The sequence below is a fragment of the Pseudogymnoascus verrucosus genome (assembly GCF_001662655.1).
Source record: "Pseudogymnoascus verrucosus strain UAMH 10579 unplaced genomic scaffold scaffold_23, whole genome shotgun sequence".
Classification (NCBI taxonomy): domain Eukaryota; kingdom Fungi; phylum Ascomycota; class Leotiomycetes; order Thelebolales; family Thelebolaceae; genus Pseudogymnoascus; species Pseudogymnoascus verrucosus.
The window spans coordinates 73,062-90,976 of NW_017263674.1; the positions used below are offsets into that span (position 1 = coordinate 73,062).

The following is a 17,915-nucleotide window of genomic DNA, read 5'->3' on the forward strand; positions in this document are numbered from 1 at the left end:
ACACACCCAAAACCCCCAAACACGTGACAGAAACCCCAACCATCTAGCATGTGAAGACCACACAGCACCGTGTTCATCGACCTCTCGCCCCACCACCCTCACCGTGTTAGCCAATCACACCCATACCTCGGCCCAAAAGCGAGCGGACTGCCCGACCTACGTTGTGCTCATGACGGTCCGAAGAAGGTGCATTATAAACCCATCGTGCGCCCTTGGAAATAAAAAATCTCCCTTTCCTCTGTCTTTACATACCCATCTACATCTCTCCCATCTACCATATACCCATAATCCAGACATATCAACCATCACCATGTCTTCCGGTTCGTCCCCCCCCCCAAAACCCCTCCCTCCTCCCAAAAACCCCTCCAGAACCCCCAAACTGACATCATCGCCCCCCCCCCAACAGCACAATCCCGCGTCGGCCAAGTAGCCTCCCACCTCAAGCCCACCGGCCGCGCCGCCCTCCTCTCCAAGAACGCAGACGACATCGTCATCACCGCCGCCCTGCGCACCCCCTTCACCAAGGGCGGCAAAGGCGGCTTCAAAGACACACCCGCTGCTGATCTCCTCGTCGGCGCCCTCCGCGCCGTCGTGGATCGCTCGGGAATCGACCCTAAGCTCGTCCAGGATATCGCTGTTGGCTCTGTCCTGCCTCCGGGAGGAGGAGCTACCGAGTTCCGCGCTGCTGCTCTCGCGGCGGGTTTTCCCGATTCTACGGCTGTGAGGTCGCTGAATAGACAGTGCTCGTCTGGTCTCCAGGCTTGTGTCGATATCGCGAATGCCATTTCGGCGGGTATGATCGATATCGGCGTCGGCGCAGGCGTAGAGAGCATGTCCCTCCAATACGGCCCCGGCGCCGTGACCGAGTTCTCCGAGCTTCTCGACTCTCACCCCGAAGCCAAGAACTGCAAAGTCGGCATGGGCAACCTCTCCGAAGCTATGGCCAAGGACCGCGGTGTCAGTCGCGCGAAGCAAGACGCCTTCGCTGCTGCATCGTACGCCAAGGCCGCGCATGCACAGGATAATGGCTGGTTCGACGCTGAGATCGTGCCGCTGAAGGTTAAGTTCGAGGATGTCAAGACGGATGAGTGGAAGGAGATTACGGTTAGCAAAGACGATGGTATCCGTCGCGGCGTCACCGCCGAGTCCCTCTCCAAGATCAAGCCTGCCTTCGCCAAAGACGGGTCTATCCACGGCGGCAACGCGTCTCAGATCTCCGACGGCGCCGCGGCGGTGCTGTTGATGAAGCGTTCCACTGCTGAGAAGCTCGGCCAGACTATCCTCGGGAAATACGTTACTGCGTCGGTTGTGGGCGTCGCGCCGCTGCTGATGGGTGTTGGGCCGTGGGCTTCCATCCCGTTGGCGCTGGAGAAGGCGGGGATTAGCAAGGAGGAGGTGGATGTGTATGAGATTAATGAGGCGTTTGCGAGTCAGTGTGTTTGGTGTATTGAGGCGCTGGGGTTGGATGAGAAGAAGATTAACCCTGGTGGAGGCGCTATTGCGTTCGGTCACCCCTTAGGTTGCACTGGTGCGAGGCAAGTCGGTACCCTGCTGGGTGGACTGAAGAGGGGAGGTGGAAAGATTGGTGTTACGAGTATGTGTGTGGGGACTGGGATGGGGATGGCTGCTGTTTGGGTTTCGGAGCAGTAGAGGGAGGAGGTGTGTGATGTATATATGAGATTATAGATGGGGTGGGGTGTTTGATTATGAAGATTCTTTTGTATTATGATTTAAGCTTCTCCGTTTACTTGCCTGTGTGTGTGATATAGCTGGCGGAGTGACTAACAGGGCAGTCAAGCAGACAGAAGTTCGGCCCTCTTAATTCACAAAATACACCTCTGTCTCACCTCCTCACAACACCATACGAAGCAATACAATCAAGAGAAGAATTTTTCCATATTTATTTATCCTTAATTAAACCCTCCATTCATTTTCTCATCCATACTCCTAGAGAAGAGAGGCCATCCATCACTCACCCCCCATCAAACCAAACAACAGCAGTGAAAACAAAAACCCATCGCAAAACGTAAAAAACCAGCAGAAAAAGTCTCGTTAAAAGTAAACCACCCTCCCCCTCCAACTCAGCGCGTGCATAAAAGACAATACCAGCGGCACGTAACAATCTCCAGCGAACCAAGTGTCCGACCCCCTCTCCAGCACAACGATAAGCTACCATCCTCGTGATGCAGCAATACCCTCCCATCAATCCCCAATGAAAACCATAAGGTTATATAGACGATCCGAAACGCAGTCATGGTGGCAGGAAATCTCCTCATAACCACCTCCTCCCCATCCTCCTTCGGCCACGACGCCTCATCGCTCGTTTCTCCATACGAGGAGGGAGGGACTTATACAATTTTTTCCCATCCACCCCAACCAACTGTGGGAGTCTATTGACATCGTGGGTGAATGACTTTCCTCCCTCTCCATATCTTGTGTGCCCGGCCCGCGATATAAGACGACTCTCGGTCATCCTCTCCCATATTGTCTCGCATCGGTAATAAAGCTCATCCCAACTCAACTCCCACCCACCGCTGCACAGCTGACCGCAGAATGATCCACGCCCTCCCAGGCCATCAACTGCATCCCACCCATCCATTCCAAGTCCAGGTCCAAACGCATCAGTAAGCAATCATTACATCTCTGCGTTCGTCGTTTGGGATGGCGGGGAGGGAGGGCACAGGGTAGTAGGGCGGGCAAAGGTCGAAGGGATCATTGCACTGCATAACAACAACACACACGACATCTCAAAAAAAAGACTCTCCTCATCATCTCTCTCATCAGTCTTCTCTTCTTTGTTCATTTCTCTTCTCCCCCCATTTAAGAGGGCGAAAATAAAAACGCTCTCCCCTCTCTCCTCTCCGTTCGCCGCTCGCCATGCTTTCGATGCCAGCAAACCCCCTCCCCACTCTCCCCAGTTGCCGCCTCCATATCATGGTATTCCTCGCAGGGGTATTTCCAGTGTCAAAAAAGGATAACAAATGCTGCCGACCAAATGCATATACCCTTTCGCGATGCAGCGCCTCCCCCCAAAAAGGCTCAGGCCAGAAAAACAAACGCAAAAAAAGAAAAAGAAATAACTCCCCAGCTCCATGCATGCTATGCTATGCTTTAATGCTTTCCCCCCTCCCCAATTGTCTTTCCCCACCAACAACAAAAGACAAAAACCAATTCTCATAAAAAAAAAAGGCACCCTCTCCTCTACCGCTTAAACATATAAAGCCCATACATCCCCCCCACCTCCGCTCTCGCCACAGGCACCTTCCGCATCCCCCAGTACGTGGCTCCCATCTTCCACGACCTCGCTCCATCATCGCCTCCATCGGTTTTACTCAGATCGCGCACGAGCCAGCCTCGTCGACCAGCCTCTTTGACCACCCATCCTGCAGACTTGAAGGCGCGCTCGCGGTCGAGGAAGCGGTCGTAGACGCGCTGACATACCTCGATGACCTCGAGGGGCATGGAGAGCTCGTCGAGCGCTGTGGTAGCCTTGCCGAATAAAGCGCTGAAGTCGATGCTCTCAAGTCCGAAATCGGAGATGTCGATGTAGCGCAGGGCGTGCGGGACCCAGCGGGCCAGCTCGTCGGGTTTGGTGGCTGGTGGTGGCTTCAGGAGGGGCACGAGAGAGGTATAGTTTAGGTTCCTGCCGAGGCCGAGCTCTTCGACGTGCTTGGTGAGTGGCTCGAGGAGGGAGAGGTGTGTAGCGTTCATAGCGCTGCCCTTGAGGTTTAGGGATTTGAGAGTGGAAGGGAGGATAGAGAGGAGGGAGGTAACGTGTGTTTCGGCGAGCAGCTCGGCGGACTTAGCGTCCATGTAGAGGTTGAGGTAGAGGAGCTCCTTGACCGAGGCGTGGGTGGTGAGGAATTCGACGACGGCGTCGCCGGAGAGAGACTGGCATCTGCTCAGGTTGAGGTGCGTCAGACGCGCTGTCTCGGGGATAGCAGCGAGTGCCTTGTCGGACATTCGGGTGCGGGCGACGTCGAGGTGGGTGAGGTTCGGGAGACGCGGGAGGAGCGTCTCGAGGACCACGGAGGGTAGGATGGTGCACTCGTGGAAGGAGAGGCGTGTGATGGGCATCAGCTCCGGGAGGTCCGGAGAGCGCACAAATGTCATCATGGATGTGCGGAAGATGGCGGAAGAGGCTGCGCAGAAGTCCAGAGCGCGGAGCTGCGGGTTATTGAAGAGCTTGCGTAGGACATCCACGCTGAGCTCTTCGTCAATGTGCTCTTGGGCCAGGAACTCGCGGAGATTGGGCAGCAGCTCCAGGCACTCTAGCATCGTCTGCTGAGTCAGGTTCTGCGTCTCGGCGCGCTGCCGCGCAGTCACGCCGGATCCGGTGGGGTTGAAGTGCGAGAAGTCGAGGCGGCGCACAATCGTGCCCAGGGCGGGGTATTCCTTGATATGGTGCAGGAGCTTGCGGAAGACGGTCGAGTGCGGGATGGTGACCTGCTTGTACAACGTAGCGAGCGTCGCGGAGTGCAGCGCGCGCGAGGTCAAGAGGAGGGCCATCAGGTCGATGTTTCGTGGCTGCAGGCCATTCGGAGGAATGTCCGCGACCATCTGGTCAATAATAGCGCCTAGTATAGTGTCAGCAGAATCGTCTAGTAAAATTATAGTCACAACAAAACTCACCCAGTAACTCAGTCGGCAGCCTCTCGAGCGGTGCTTCGCCTGCCGGGAAAGTCGACGGCTTGACGGGCTTGGGAGGCTGGACGGGGGCGAGGAAGGGGGTGGGCTCCCAGGTGAAGCCCTTGTTGGAGAATTGACGCAGGTCGCTGAAGCTCCTGCTGGCCATCTTGCCCCTCACGGGGATCTCCTTCCAGCCACGGAAGCCATCGCAGGGGCAGACGAAGGAGTGCAGGTTCGACGCTGGGTTCGTTAGCGGTGCGCCTAGCGCCGATGCCATTAATTGAGATGGAACCTGTGAGTCCGTGGGCACGTTCGGCGCGGCCGAGGCGGGCGGCGAGATGATCACCGGCGCCGCCGCGGCCGAGGCACCCTCGTTGTCGTCATCGGTGGTGGTGGGGGAGGAGGAGAGCGAGACGTCGGTGGGCGAGATGGGGGAGGTGGCGCGGTCGGAGTCGCTCTCGTCGATTGCGTCGTCGGGGAAGACGGCGTAGGAGGAGATGCGCGAGTCGAGGAAGGACTGGGCGACTGCGGAGCGGTCCTCTTTCACCGAGGCGAAGGAGGTGCGCTCCTCGCGGTCGGCGGTGAAGGTAGGCTCGGTGTTCTTGCGCAGCGTCTCCTCCCTCAGCGGCATCTGCTTCTCCCCCGGGGCGCGCTGCCTGGGTGCTGGCACTGCCACCGGCGTCGACACGGCCATGTCGTGGCCTGTCGTGGCCGTCGGTGTGTCACAGTAGTTGTTTATGGTTGCGTTTGGATTGTGTGAATTGGGGTTCGTTTGTGGTGGGGTCGCGACGATTGTGGTCGTGGGAATGGCGGGGTTAATGGCGTCAGAAGGTGGTGGTTTTTTTTGTGAAGATGGTTTGAGGTTAAAAGAGTTGAAAGAAGAAGAGCAGCGAGGATTTAAAAGATTTTCCTCGGTTTTTGGCCACGCCTCGCAGACCGGTGTTAGTCAAGGATATGCACGAAGGCAGGGTACGGTGGTGTAGTTGGTGGTGTTGTTCTTGGGAGCGGGGAAGCCGGAAGAGAGGTGAAGGAAGTTGGTGAGTAGGTAGGTGGTGTTGTTGTGGTGTGAATTGAGGCGGGAAAGAAGGCTGATCTGACTGTTCTAGCGGGAAGATTTGAGGTTGAGGTTTTGGAGAGGTTCGGAGAGGTTTGAAGTGAGGTTACGAGTGACTAACAGAGTACTCGTTGATTGTGGCGAATGTTGTACTGAATTTGTATTTTTGGTCGTACTGAAGTGCGTTCTGTGCACTGTTCGGTGTACAATCCTGTGCGTACTGTACAGCGCAGCGCTTCTATGCGTGTGTACTAGACAGGTACATATAGGGTATATATGTTCGATGACGAGGGCAGGAACGGTCTAAAGAATTGTATCTTTAATCTTTATAAAATAAAAAGAAGACTGAAGATTGAAGAGGGCACAGAATCAGGGCACAAGAGGGAAGGGCCGCCGGTTAATAGACAATTGGGCCCTTTTTTTTTCTGGGGATTTCTGGCAGTTCTCTCTACAGTTGACTGCACTATCTGAGAGTGGAAGGAGGAGAAAAGAGGAAGGAAGAAGTGGAAAGGTAAGGTGGTAAAGTGGGATGGTCAGTTGGTATGGGATGGGATGATTTTAGGTGGGAATGGTCAGATGAAGGAGGAGGAGAGGGAGGAGAAGGAGAGGGAAAATAGTGGTATGTGGATTGGATGGATGGATGGACAATGGAAAATGGATAGATGAGTTAGTTGAGTTGATGGGTGGATGTTTGGTGGTGGGATGGATGGAGGTGGATGTCTGAGTGACTTGTGTGTGAAGTAGCAGTACAGACATATGAAGTTGTACAGGGTACTCGTGTGTGCATAGCATAGACTAGAGTTGTGTATAGTAGAGTAGAGTTTTGTGTTAGTTGTGTTTATAGTGTGTGTATAAATGGAATCTCCGTATGGTATATTCACGACCACTCCCTCCATGTGTGTGTGTGTGGTGGGCGTGTATGGGCGTTTATTGCCGTCGTATTGGTGTGAATTGACCTGGCGTTAGTCATGGAAATTCACATTTCACATTTTTGCACCCCATCCCGCCGTCCACTACAGTAATTTTCACAGCAATAAGTGGACAAACAGTGGGGATTGGTAGGTTGACTAAACGGCCTCTTCTCTCGCTTACAGCGTTTAAAGTTTGCCGTGCTAGGGTATTGTATCGTAATGTATTGTACTAAGAGGGTACGTATCTGGTAGGTGCGGCGGGGGGAACGCGGAAGAGGGGAGGGGAATAGGACGAAGAGGGAATAGAGGGGACGGAAAGCGAGAGATGAAGGGGAAACACAGCAGAGAAGGGGGAACGGAGTTGAGAAGGGGGGAGAGACAGAAGAGACAAAAGCACAGTAGCAGCAGTAGCAGACCGGGGAGAACGGGAGAAGGGAGGGTGGGATTGGGGGCTGATTGGATACCCAGTCGATCTGACGTGCAGAGAGGGAAGGAAGGAAAGGTCCGATCTGCAGTTAAGACAGGCCGATGGTGCAGGAATGGATAGTGCATATAACTGATTGTATAACTAACTGTATAGGAGTAGTTAAATAGCTGCAGTGGACACTTGGCGAGGATGAAGTATAGTATACAGCATAAGGTACTGTGCGAAGAAGGAGTGAGTGGTCTTATACAGTACGTGCAGACAGACGATATGGTTCAATATGGTGCAGGTGCAGGCCAAAGGATCTGAGCATATGTGAGCATACGAGTAACCTATAGTACGAGTAAGCATACCAATGCAATGCACTGCACTCCTCCTGTCTGCTGCCTTCCTCTCCTGTTCCCCTATATCGGTGCTTGCCGACAGGACACAAACAAGGGTATAGCAAGGTCACAGCAGTGCACATCAACACACATCAACACACAGCAGCAGCACAACAAGATACAGTAGAGCAACACAGAACTCTTGGACCTCACCCTCACTTCCCCATCCCCTTCACCCATCGGCATACCCTCCCCATCCTCCCCGATCATGCACCATAGCACCGCATTAGTCCCCTCTTCCTCCCCGGTTACTGTCACCCTCCTTCCCCATCCCCCCCCATCCTCGCCCTCACTTACGTACTATATACCCCCCTCATCACCATACAATACCATACAATACCCATCCAATCCAACACCTACCCCGTCCATCCCATCACCACCCCATATCCCATCCCCTCGGTTCATGACGGTACTATGCCAATATATAGCGTGCTCCCATCTGTTGGTCGTCCACTGCATACACCACAGTATGGTCACATTACCCTCTCCCCTTCCACCGATCCCGTGGTCAAGCCCGTGGTCAATGGGCAATACAGCCGCCTCAATTGGACGGCACCAGTTTCCATTACCCCTTCAAAACTCAGGACAGGACGACCGACCACACTCCGCTCCGCTCCTTCCTCCGCCGCTGTACTCTATACGACTTGTCCGCGTATTACATACTTTATTATACTGTACTATTCGTACTGCTTCGTACAACCAACCCTACTCTACTGTACACTACTCCCCCCTCCATCCATCCCAAGCTTGCATAACCCTCCTCACCCCATCAAAGGTAAAGTCATACCAACGATCCAGCCCCCTCCCATCCCGTGACCCTGTCCGACCGCCCGCCGCCAAAACAGAATCGTACGTTTCTCTGTTGCCTGGCTGGCTTCCTTGTCCGCCGCGGAACTGTAAGGGCTGCTGTCTTACATAATATCCGCGCCGGGGAGGAGACTTATGTAATTCATGCTACGTTGGTAATGCTACCTTACTCTCTTGTCCTCGTACCCCTACCACAGAAAAACTGTAGAGGACAGTACAAACAGTACAAACAGTACACTCCACCACACAACAGTAGTGAAAGTAGTGAAAGTAGTAGAAGTAGTACACACCCACACCGGGACGACGCGGAATCGGGAGCGCACGGCGACGACGGCGGCGGGCGGGTTAGCTGTGTCACACCACGACCAACAGAGTTATCACGTGGATTGAAAAAAAAGGCTTGGGGGTGGAGTTGGTGTTTAATTTCTTGTCTGGGAGAAGGCTTGGGGTTTCAATTGGATTTTCTTGGTGGGGAAGGGGGGTGGGGTCACGTGGATGGTGTGTGTGTGTGTGGTGAAGATCAGTTATATCAAAGTAATGAGTGGTGGGATGGAGAGTATTGACGAAGTCTCGGGCGTGAGATATTCGTAAAGGTGAATGGAATGAACCCCCGTTTTTGGGGGATGTTTGGAAATTTATATGCTTGCATAGAGGGAGAATGTAAGTTCGAGGGTGAAGCTGAGTAATATTAATTTTGGAACTCTTTTAGTTTAATTATGTGTGAATAAAATAATAAATTCCTGAAATATAAATGGCTGGGAACTCTAAAAAGTTAAATATATTTCTAAGATATCTATTATAAAAATGAAAATATCACAAACCCAACCCAAACACCTCATTCACCCTACCCTTCTCATTCATAGCCACCCCCTCTCCTCTCTCTCCCCCCTCATCCCTCCCCTCACCCTCCCCCTCACCCCCCTCCCACTCAAACGCATACTCCCTCCTCACCACCCTCAACCTCTCCTCCAACCTTTCCCTATCCTCCACATCCCCCCTTTCCTCCGCCTCCTTTATATCCCCCTCCAACCACCTAACCTTCCACCCCTCCACGACCCTCAACCTCGCCTCCCCCGCCAACTTGACACACTCTTCACTCTGAAAGTTTTCTAAGTCTGGCCATCCGCATTCTAGGAAGACTTTCTTGACAGCCTATTCCCCGTTAGCACAGAACACGACAACCCTCAACCCGTCCCTGAACTACCAACGCACCAAGGAAAAAGAGGGAAAGAAAGACAAGAAAATAAAGAAATCCAAAACTCACCACCCCCTCCTGCTCCCCCGCAAAACACACCTGATCCTCCACCGAATCCCACCCCCCGCCCTTCCTATCCCTCCTAAACCCATGCATCGGCACCACTTCCAACCCAACAAGTTTCTTCCAAGCCAGATCAAAAAACTCCTCAATCCCCACGGGCACATACCACATCCACTCCGGCTCGTCCGGCTTCGCATGAACCTTCCAATGACTCTCACTCGGCCACACCAAGCCGGTGTCGGTGTCGATAACCCACCATACGCCCGCCCAGCCGTGGGTCAGGGTTACCATTCCCGGTAAGGGGGATTTGTGCGGGGAGAAGGGGTAGATATTCACCAACCCCCCTTCCTCGCCCATCCTCTCGTTGATCGTGGTGGGGGACTCCCATTTCCGGTCTAGGTAGGAGAGGTGCTCCGTCTCGGGCCAGACTTGGATTTCTTTATCCAGATAAGGAATATGTTTCAGCAGCTCGATGACCGTCTCGTTGCGTCCGATTAGGCGGAGAGCGGAGGTGTTGAGGCGCGAATCGGACCACCCCGACGCTGGGGGGTGGAGGATCGAGGTGGGGGGGATGTAGCCCATTTGTGAGAGGGTGGTGTAGTGGCGCGTGAGGAGCCGGGTGAGGGTTGTGCGGTTGTAGGGGGGGACAATAGAGGGGGAGGGGGTGGGAGGGGATGACATTTTGGGAGTTGAGGAACTGGTATCCTGGGATGGGGTTTGAGTTCCCTTTGGTGGCGTGAGCGAGGAGAGAAGAGCGATGGAGTCGTGGTCGTCGTCACAGACTCTGTGGTTTTATCGTGGATATGGCGATATACTGCTGCGGCGCAAGACGTCGAACTGCCCTCATCTCATCTTATCTCTATCCCCACCCCACTATCGACCCTAGGAAAAAAGTGAAGCTATATATAGAGCTCTCACTATCCGTAGCTCCTTGGCCATACCCTTTGATACCACCCCCTCTACTATTTCTGCATATATTTCCGACCTTCTTCTTTTTTCTCGATATCATATCTACATTCAATCCCCCCCCCCAACCCAAAATAGGCCATAAAATAATTACGCGCCCTTAACTCTGACTCTAACGATCGACCGAACCTTCTATGGAAGCGGAGCCTAGAGTCAGCCATAGGATATACGGCTAGGGAGCTTGTAGATGGGCAATCTGGGTTTGAATTGATGATGTTTTTAGTCTGTGGTGTGCTGCGGTTTCTCCGTATTGATGTCGTTTGCCTATGGTGCTGTCGTTCGCCTATGCTATTGTCGTTTGCCCATGGTGTTGTCGTCTGCCCATACTGCTGTCATCTGTCCATATTGCGTCGTTCACACATGGGTTCTGTCACCAACCCACAAAACATGAGTTTGACAGAGACAAAAGGAGAAAACCAAGAGTAGATACAGATTTAAAGATGGAAATAACATCGACTTTGACAACACAGACAAAAAATGAGAAATCAAGAGCTGTTGGAGATCTAACCGACGGCGGAATAATATGAGTTTGATAAGAGACACACCTGTGAATTTATAACTATAAATCCAACTCAAGAGCAGTTTGAACTTTTCAGAAGCACTCCCACCTTACTGCGACCTAGTTACAATGCCCAACCTTGGAGCAAAAGGTCCGGATTTTAGAGTGGTTACTTGGTTTGCCAGTCGTCTAATTCGGCGACCTCAGCCTCGCCTCCCCGGCTACAGCCTCGCGGCCCGGCGCACAGACCTCGGCATCTACAGCCTCGTGTGGGGAAAGTGTGGGGAACCCGGCGAGGTTATATCCGGCTTCTCTGTCTCTCCCGCGCTCTCTTTCTTCTTTTACCAAAATTTTGTTTGTTTATAGTTATGTCTCAATTCGCTAATTTGGGAGTTCTTTGTCGACGCGCTGCTGTAGGGGGTGCGAGGCCGCTGGTGAGGGGGAGCGGAGTGAGGATGATGGTGGGAGGGAGGAGAGGGATGGCGAGTGCGAAGGCGGTGGAGGGGGATGATGGGAAGTTACCGTTGAAGGGGGTTAGAGTGCTTGATATGACGAGGGTTTTGGCTGGGGTATGTATCCCTTCTGAGCTGCGCAATGGACAGCGTGGTGCTGTGGAATTGGACCAATGCTGATTGAAACCGCAGCCGTATTGTACGCAGATTTTGGGAGACCTGGGGTAAGTCAACCATTTCATACTCATACTTCTCTACGCGACTGTTGGGGGTTTCTAGCATACAGAGAGGAACATTGGGACCATACAGAGAGCCATTGACTGACAAACCCCCAGAGCGGAGGTAATCAAAGTCGAGCACCCCGTCCGCGGCGACGACACACGCGCCTGGGGTCCTCCCTACGCCCCATACTCGAAAGAGTCCGGCCTCACCGGCCCCGGCGAAAGCGCCTATTACCTCTCCGTAAACCGCAACAAAAAATCCCTCGCCCTCTCCTTCCAGCATCCCTCCGGCGTCGCCGCCCTCCATAAACTCCTCCCTACAATCGACATCCTGGTCGAAAACTACCTCCCCAACACGCTGGCGAAATATAACCTCGACTACGCCACCCTCTCGGCTTTGAATCCGAAGCTTATTTACGCTTCTATCACGGGGTATGGACAGACGGGACCGTATGCGCCGCGCGCGGGATACGATGTCATGGTCGAGGCGGAGATGGGGTTAATGCACATTACCGGCTCGCGCGACGGCCCGCCGGTGAAAGTCGGCGTCGCGGTGACCGATCTGACGACGGGTCTATACACCAGCAACGCCATTATGGCCGCCCTCCTAGCGCGCGCGCGCACAGGACGCGGCCAGCACATCGACGCCGCGCTGTCGGATTGCCAGGTCGCTACTTTGAGTAACCTCGCTAGTTCGAGTTTGGTGAGCGGAGAGCGGGATAGTGGGAGGTGGGGGACGGCGCATCCGAGTATTGTCCCCTATCGCGCGTTTCCGACGAAGGATGGGGAGTTTTTGGTTGGGGGGGGGAATGATAGGTTATTTGGGATTCTGTGTGAAGGGCTTGGGAAGGGGGAGTGGGCGGGGGACGAGAGGTTCAGGACGAATGCGGAGAGAGTTGCTAATAGGGTGGTGCTGGAGGGGATGATTGAGGAGATTACGAGGGGGAGGACGACGCAGGAGTGGTTGGAGGCGTTTGAGGGGAGGGGGATGCCGTATGCGGCGGTGAATGATGTTAGGGATACGTTGGATCATGAGCATGTTAGGGCGAGGGGGATGGTGGTGAAGGTTGGGCATGGGGCGTGTGGGGAGGTGGAGATGGTGAATACGCCGGTGAAGTATAGTGAGGCGCAGCCGGGGATTAGGACGGCGCCGCCGCTGCTGGGGGAGCATACGGAGGAGGTGTTGGGGGAGATGTTGGGGATGAGTGCAGAGGAGATTGAGGCGATGAGGAAGGAGGGGGCGGTCAGGTAAGTGGGTGGAATGTCTGCTGTGGGAAGCAGGTTCGGGAGCTGTGATGATAGACATGAGCGTGTAAGAGGTACACGCCCCCTGCTTCCGGCAGTTGAGGGTGCGCCTGTACGACTGAGTACAGTTTTGGACAAAGAAAGATATTATTTGAGCATTCCAACACATAACTGTAGCTTATGGGCTGCCATAGATTAAAATCAACCTTTATGGTAACAAAGAACATACTCTTTAAGCTTTCCAACACCGAAATGCAACCCCATAAGCTACTATAGACCGAAACCGGCCTTTGGTTGAACCCGACCGTGCCTTTGGCTACTCCAGTTCGGCCTTCACAAGCAACCAGCGAAGAATAATCGATACCCTAGTCGACGATAAGTTCGGAAAGAGCTACGCCATGCCAGATGACAAGCTTCTGTTTCCGTTCCTCGTTATCGAGTTCAAGTCACAGGCAAAGGGTAGCACGCAGTATATTGCATCAAACCAAGCCGCGAATGCTGGTGCCATTGCTCTATACGGCTACCTAGAATTGATGCAGCGCAGCTCCCACATACAGAAGCTTGATATGAGCAACCCACAATTCTTTTCTGCTAGCATCGACCACGAACAGGTGCGGATAAACGTACACTGGTTAAGTGGTGGGGTAGATGGGGATTTAACCTACAGTTTCCATGTCGAGGTAGTTGCTAAGTATTTGCTAGACAGTAAAGAGGGGGTTAGAGCTGCTATGGAGGCAATTAAAAATATCCTTGACTATAGCCTCGACACTCGGCTAAGGGGAATATCTGAAGCATTGGACGAGTACCGTGAGATTTTTGTAGCCGCGAGAGATGCAGAAGTGTTTGAATAAGTGTTCTAGGCAGGTGGTGATAAGACCTGTGGTGGTGGGATCGTGTTCGTGAGCAAAAAGAAAAATTTCCTGCTAGATATTATTATGTTGCGTTACTTTATTGCCATCGTCTTATAAATATCACTTTGCTGTCGTTTGGGCGACGTTGTTCTGGGCGATGGGCGCTATATTTGGATGAGGTCTCCGGTACCTTTTAGACTTAGCTCTAAGAGCGGACAAGGACCCTAGACTATGACGTCACACGAGCACCTCGAAGGAATCTGGGAAGAAGCTGGCCCAGCATCAATTGGCCAGTCAGGACAGTCTCGATTAATATATATTTAGCGTTGTGAACCTATATGGAGATGCTTTTCGACTCTTGAACGCCCCGCGAAAGAAACCCCTCAAACGCGATGAAGTGCTCGCCTTTCCTGCTCAAAGGCCATGTCTATCACAACATTGAGCGACAGGTCGCCAGCAGCTTGCGCGCGACCTCAGAGCCGTTTCTACGGCCTGCAACTCGCAGCATAGGGACGCAGAGATGGAAGCCATTGGGATGCGCGAGCCGCGGCTTTGCATCCGACGGGAAGCCCTCGAAGGAGCAGTCGAGGGAGGATAAATACAAGGCGCAGGCGAAGGAGCTCAACAGGAAGGGCATGGAGGCTCAGGAAGAGGGAAGATCACCAAATAATGATGTGGAGGGAGAAGAAAAGGAGGGCAAATCATCAAGTACTGGCTATCTAGATGATGAGATAGGAACCGCAAAGGAGAAGCAGGCAAGGACGCCATGGCATAGGGCAGGACCGGAAGACCCACCAGTGAGAAAGCTGCGGAGCGCTGGTGCCATGACCAAAGGTATATCCATTTTCTCACCTGTCTAAGATAAGATCTGAACTGACATACCCAGGCAAACTTCTGACAACCCCATCCCGACTCAAGCTTATCCTTCCCCTCACCACGCTCGACAAGAACTCCGACCGGAAAGACATTGAGCCGCTCGCCCTCCTCGTCCACCCCCAACAACCACTCTCCTACCTCGGGCGATTAATCCAATCCGAGCTCCCCATGATAAAAAACAAGGAGGGCCAAGACAGGATCCCCGAAGTTTGGTTCCGCGCCGAGGACTCGGCACAAGAAGAAGAGAGCGAAGACACCAAGCACGACACCCACAAAGTAGACGACGTACAAGCAGGAGTAGAAGAAGGCACCGACGAGCACATGGTAGACGGCAAGCTCGTCAAGACCGGTAAGATCAACAAAGACGACCTCGAAGACTCCCTCCAAGGCGAGAACATCGCCAAGTCCCTCCGCGGCGGTCCCGGCGAGGGCGGCATCGAGACGTACTCCGGCCTCGGCCACGACCAGCCCAGTGCAGCGGAGAAGAAGCGCAAGTTCGTGCGCTGGTCGACTAGCACTGAGATTGGGGACTTCATCCGCGACGCGGCGCGTGGGAAGGAGTTCGCGGTTGAGATTGAGGGGAGTCGTGAGGGGGAGATCCGCGTGGGCGTGCCTAGTTTCGCGGACCGGACGCATTACCTGCGTGTGAGGCTGCGGAAGCTGGCGAGGAGGCTGGATGGAATGGCGAAGATCAAGAAGGAGTGTGATGACCTAGCACATCGTAGCGCGCAGCGATTGGCGATGGGAGGGTTTGGTATCCTTGTCGCGTGGTGGGCGTCGATTTACCATTTTACGTTTCAGACGGACTATGGGTGGGATACTATGGAGCCGATTACCGTAAGTCCATCCACTTTAGTGTGACTGGATGGAAATGAATGCTGACAATATACAGTACCTAGCTGGACTCTCGACGATCATGATAGGTTACCTCTACTTCCTCTGGCATAACCGCGAGGTGTCGTACCGGTCGGCGCTGCACGCTACGGTTTCGCACCAGCAGAACCGACTGTATACCGCACGCGGCTTCGATATCGGGACATGGGAGTCGCTGGTAGAGGAGGCGAACTCGCTGCGGAAGGAGGTCAAGAAGGTGGCCGAGGAGTATGATGTTGAATGGAACGAGATGCAGGACGAGGCGAGCGAGATCGTGCATGAGGCGTTGAGGAAGGAGAGGAAGAAGAAAGAGAGGGCGAGAGACGATGATGAGGATGAGGAAGATGATGACTCAAAGGGGAAGGGGAGTAAAAAGGATTGATAGACAGGCGGGTATACATCTGAACCTGGTGGTTGTACATTCACATAGACACAGCACCATTTGACACCGTTTTAGCGAGCATAAAGAATACAATTGGATATACTTTTAACACGAGTAAACCAATACTTCCACGAGTGACTTTGCACTGACCCATCCCCAAGTGCTCATCTTCCAAGCAATCTGATACGGCAGCTTCATCCTGCCTCAATGCGCCACCCCATTGCTCAATGGTTGATCCGCCGCAGCGTCATCAGCTAGTCCCATCACATCGATCCCGCAGCAACACCAGCAGCATAACATGGTGCAAGACTCCAAAACGTCATTCACCTGGGCTATCACAGTCTTTACTCGACATTTCCAGCATTCCCCCCTTTTTGACTTGATCGAGGGCTCTGATGAAGGCTCGGTCGATCCATCAGGCTCATGACCTGAGGTAGCTGGGACTAACGGCATACTAGGCAAGTGGTCGAGGTGATTCTCCAAGCTACCCGCTGGCAGAGCCTGTGGCAGGGTTTGTGGCATCGAAATTTCACCCGCAGCCGTGGATGGCGTAATTTCCTGGGGGGGTAGGTCGGGCGTTTTGACACGGCGATGACGGCACGGCTTCGAAAAATTAGCTCGTTGTCGCTGTGTGTTTGGCCCGCCAGACTGGGTCTGCGATACTGCAGCAACAGCTGCGGTGCTTGATGTAAAGCGGACTCTCTGCCCTGGCTTTCGTTTCCCCTTCGGTTTCACAGGGCGTGCGGGAACCGGCTCGCTCGATCGTCTTGAAGACCTTGAACCACCAGCAGTAACAGGCGCTGAGCTGATCCTTCTCCCCGTGGTAGTTGCTTCCGGGGTGCGGGTCGTGGTGGGACGGGCATCCGCTTGGGCAAACGGATGCAGTTCCAGCGATGTCACGCCGTGGCCACTTCTTGGAGGCCTGAACCGTGGAGCACCACTAACGACGGTATTCGGGACAGAGACACATCGTCTACGGGATGGGACCATATCCCATGGCCCACAGAGCCCGTGTCCATGTGCCGATCCTGATGCTCGATTGCCAGCTCTGCTCAACGGCTCGTAACCGAAGAAACGTTGTACACGAGCTGTGGCTCGCTGAAAACTACTGGTTCGAGCTGGGGTGCTTGATACAGCGCGTGGTCGTCGCTGTTGTTGTGGTGCGGTCCACGAGGGCATTCCTGGCGGAGTTGCTGGGCGCTCAATAGGAGGCTGAATAGGGCTGAGAGGCTGAGCATAAATTTCACGGAATGTAGTCTCCTGTATTTCAGAGGTACCGCCATCCACACTTGACTTGGTCGCCCGTTTCGGCTTGTTTGCGAGAGGATCGTAGCCCTCTGGCCACGATAGTTTTATGGTGCCCACATCCTCGTCCGAGAATGAAGCAAGTCTATGGATCATGCCGCTGATTGAGAACTCGCATCTGATAGGACTGGTCTTGGGCGGTTGCTTCAGTATGGATGCCGAGGCTGAAGACGACGAAAGATCCGACATTGAGCGTGGGCGGGTGAGGGTTCTAACGGGAGATGGGGTGCTGATAGTGCGTATGGTCGCCATCGACGACTTTTGTTCGATAATGGTGGTCAGGGCCGTCCCATGGCCATAAAGAATCGGGGTATTCCCAACGGGTAGTCCTACGTCGGAGTTCTCATCAACGCCTAGAAGTGGCAATGGCTGTTCTTCACTTGTTGAGGGCCGAACAGAACTGCCAATAGCCTGCCATTTCTCAATCTTGAATCCGCCGTCTTCGCTGGCATGAGGCGAAACGTATTCAGCGGCAAATATGGAGCCGTGGGAGCTAGGGATGGATTCCGACGAGTCCAGTCGTCGGGCAAAAGACGATTTTCGACTGACCTTTTTCGCAGATCTGGCAGTGATTATCGCAACGGGCTTGTTATTCGTATGTGGTATGAGAGGTGATCGAATGTAAGCTGGAGCATCGGAGTCGAGGAGGCTCTCTTCGGCCATGATTGTATCAGGAACCATGAACCATCTGGTCAGCGAGTGAAACTTCCCATTACCAGGCTCCAGCAATTCCGTGATAGGCCTTCGCTGGCACGTTGGAAAGTAAAAAGCGAAAGAAC

The 17,915-nt window shown here is 53.7% G+C and overlaps 7 protein-coding genes across 7 annotated transcripts; 4 read left to right on the forward strand and 3 right to left on the reverse strand.

The window, feature by feature from the left end:
• Positions 1-28: 28 nt before the first annotated feature.
• POT1_2 (3-ketoacyl-CoA thiolase with broad chain length specificity) lies at positions 29-1,815 on the forward strand. Its single transcript, XM_018275070.2, has 2 exons — positions 29-320; positions 407-1,815. Exons 1-2 carry the CDS (start codon positions 170-172, stop codon positions 1,648-1,650), a joined length of 1,395 nt encoding a protein of 464 aa, XP_018130116.2. The 5' UTR covers positions 29-169; the 3' UTR covers positions 1,651-1,815.
• On the reverse strand, positions 1,816-6,321 carry VE01_05608 (uncharacterized protein). The gene is made up of 2 exons (XM_018275071.2): positions 4,633-6,321; positions 1,816-4,577 (listed from the first exon to the last, which is right to left on the reverse strand). The coding sequence occupies exons 1-2, from the start codon at positions 5,321-5,323 to the stop codon at positions 3,202-3,204; spliced, it is 2,067 nt and encodes a 688-aa protein (XP_018130121.1). The 5' UTR covers positions 5,324-6,321; the 3' UTR covers positions 1,816-3,201.
• A 2,731-nt stretch (positions 6,322-9,052) lies between these two features.
• On the reverse strand, positions 9,053-10,147 carry VE01_05609 (uncharacterized protein; the record flags this gene model as incomplete). The annotated part of the gene is made up of 3 exons (XM_018275072.1): positions 9,053-9,060; positions 9,114-9,360; positions 9,473-10,147. 3 exons carry the CDS (start codon positions 10,145-10,147, stop codon positions 9,053-9,055), a joined length of 930 nt encoding a protein of 309 aa, XP_018130122.1.
• A 1,237-nt stretch (positions 10,148-11,384) lies between these two features.
• VE01_05610 (uncharacterized protein) lies at positions 11,385-13,061 on the forward strand. The gene is made up of 3 exons (XM_018275073.2): positions 11,385-11,500; positions 11,576-11,607; positions 11,719-13,061. Exons 1-3 carry the CDS (start codon positions 11,387-11,389, stop codon positions 12,854-12,856), a joined length of 1,284 nt encoding a protein of 427 aa, XP_018130196.2. The 5' UTR covers positions 11,385-11,386; the 3' UTR covers positions 12,857-13,061.
• A 186-nt stretch (positions 13,062-13,247) lies between these two features.
• On the forward strand, positions 13,248-13,700 carry VE01_05611 (uncharacterized protein; the record flags this gene model as incomplete). Its single annotated transcript, XM_018275074.1, has 1 exon — positions 13,248-13,700. The coding sequence occupies one exon, from the start codon at positions 13,248-13,250 to the stop codon at positions 13,698-13,700; it is 453 nt and encodes a 150-aa protein (XP_018130195.1).
• Positions 13,701-13,951: 251 nt separating this feature from the next.
• VE01_05612 (uncharacterized protein) lies at positions 13,952-15,941 on the forward strand. The gene is made up of 3 exons (XM_018275075.2): positions 13,952-14,534; positions 14,587-15,413; positions 15,469-15,941. Exons 1-3 carry the CDS (start codon positions 14,093-14,095, stop codon positions 15,829-15,831), a joined length of 1,632 nt encoding a protein of 543 aa, XP_018130194.1. The 5' UTR covers positions 13,952-14,092; the 3' UTR covers positions 15,832-15,941.
• Positions 15,942-16,035: 94 nt separating this feature from the next.
• Positions 16,036-17,799, reverse strand: VE01_05613 (uncharacterized protein; the record flags this gene model as incomplete). The annotated part of the gene is made up of 1 exon (XM_018275076.1): positions 16,036-17,799. One exon carries the CDS (start codon positions 17,797-17,799, stop codon positions 16,036-16,038), a length of 1,764 nt encoding a protein of 587 aa, XP_018130193.1.
• Positions 17,800-17,915: the final 116 nt, after the last annotated feature.

Coding starts and splice junctions, on each gene's coding strand:
- VE01_05608 (XM_018275071.2), bottom strand. CDS start 5,323: ATGGCCGTGTCGACGCCGGTGGCAGTGCCAGCACCCAGGCAGCGCGCC. Junction 4,578..4,632: donor GCTGCCGACTGAGTTACTGG/GTGAGTTTTGTT, acceptor ACACTATACTAG/GCGCTATTATTGACCAGATG.
- POT1_2 (XM_018275070.2), top strand. CDS start 170: ATGACGGTCCGAAGAAGGTGCATTATAAACCCATCGTGCGCCCTTGGA. Junction 321..406: donor AACCATCACCATGTCTTCCG/GTTCGTCCCCCC, acceptor CCCCCCCAACAG/CACAATCCCGCGTCGGCCAA.
- VE01_05610 (XM_018275073.2), top strand. CDS start 11,387: ATGATGGTGGGAGGGAGGAGAGGGATGGCGAGTGCGAAGGCGGTGGAG. Junction 11,501..11,575: donor TGACGAGGGTTTTGGCTGGG/GTATGTATCCCT, acceptor TTGAAACCGCAG/CCGTATTGTACGCAGATTTT. Junction 11,608..11,718: donor CAGATTTTGGGAGACCTGGG/GTAAGTCAACCA, acceptor ACAAACCCCCAG/AGCGGAGGTAATCAAAGTCG.
- VE01_05612 (XM_018275075.2), top strand. CDS start 14,093: ATGAAGTGCTCGCCTTTCCTGCTCAAAGGCCATGTCTATCACAACATT. Junction 14,535..14,586: donor CGCTGGTGCCATGACCAAAG/GTATATCCATTT, acceptor TGACATACCCAG/GCAAACTTCTGACAACCCCA. Junction 15,414..15,468: donor ATACTATGGAGCCGATTACC/GTAAGTCCATCC, acceptor GACAATATACAG/TACCTAGCTGGACTCTCGAC.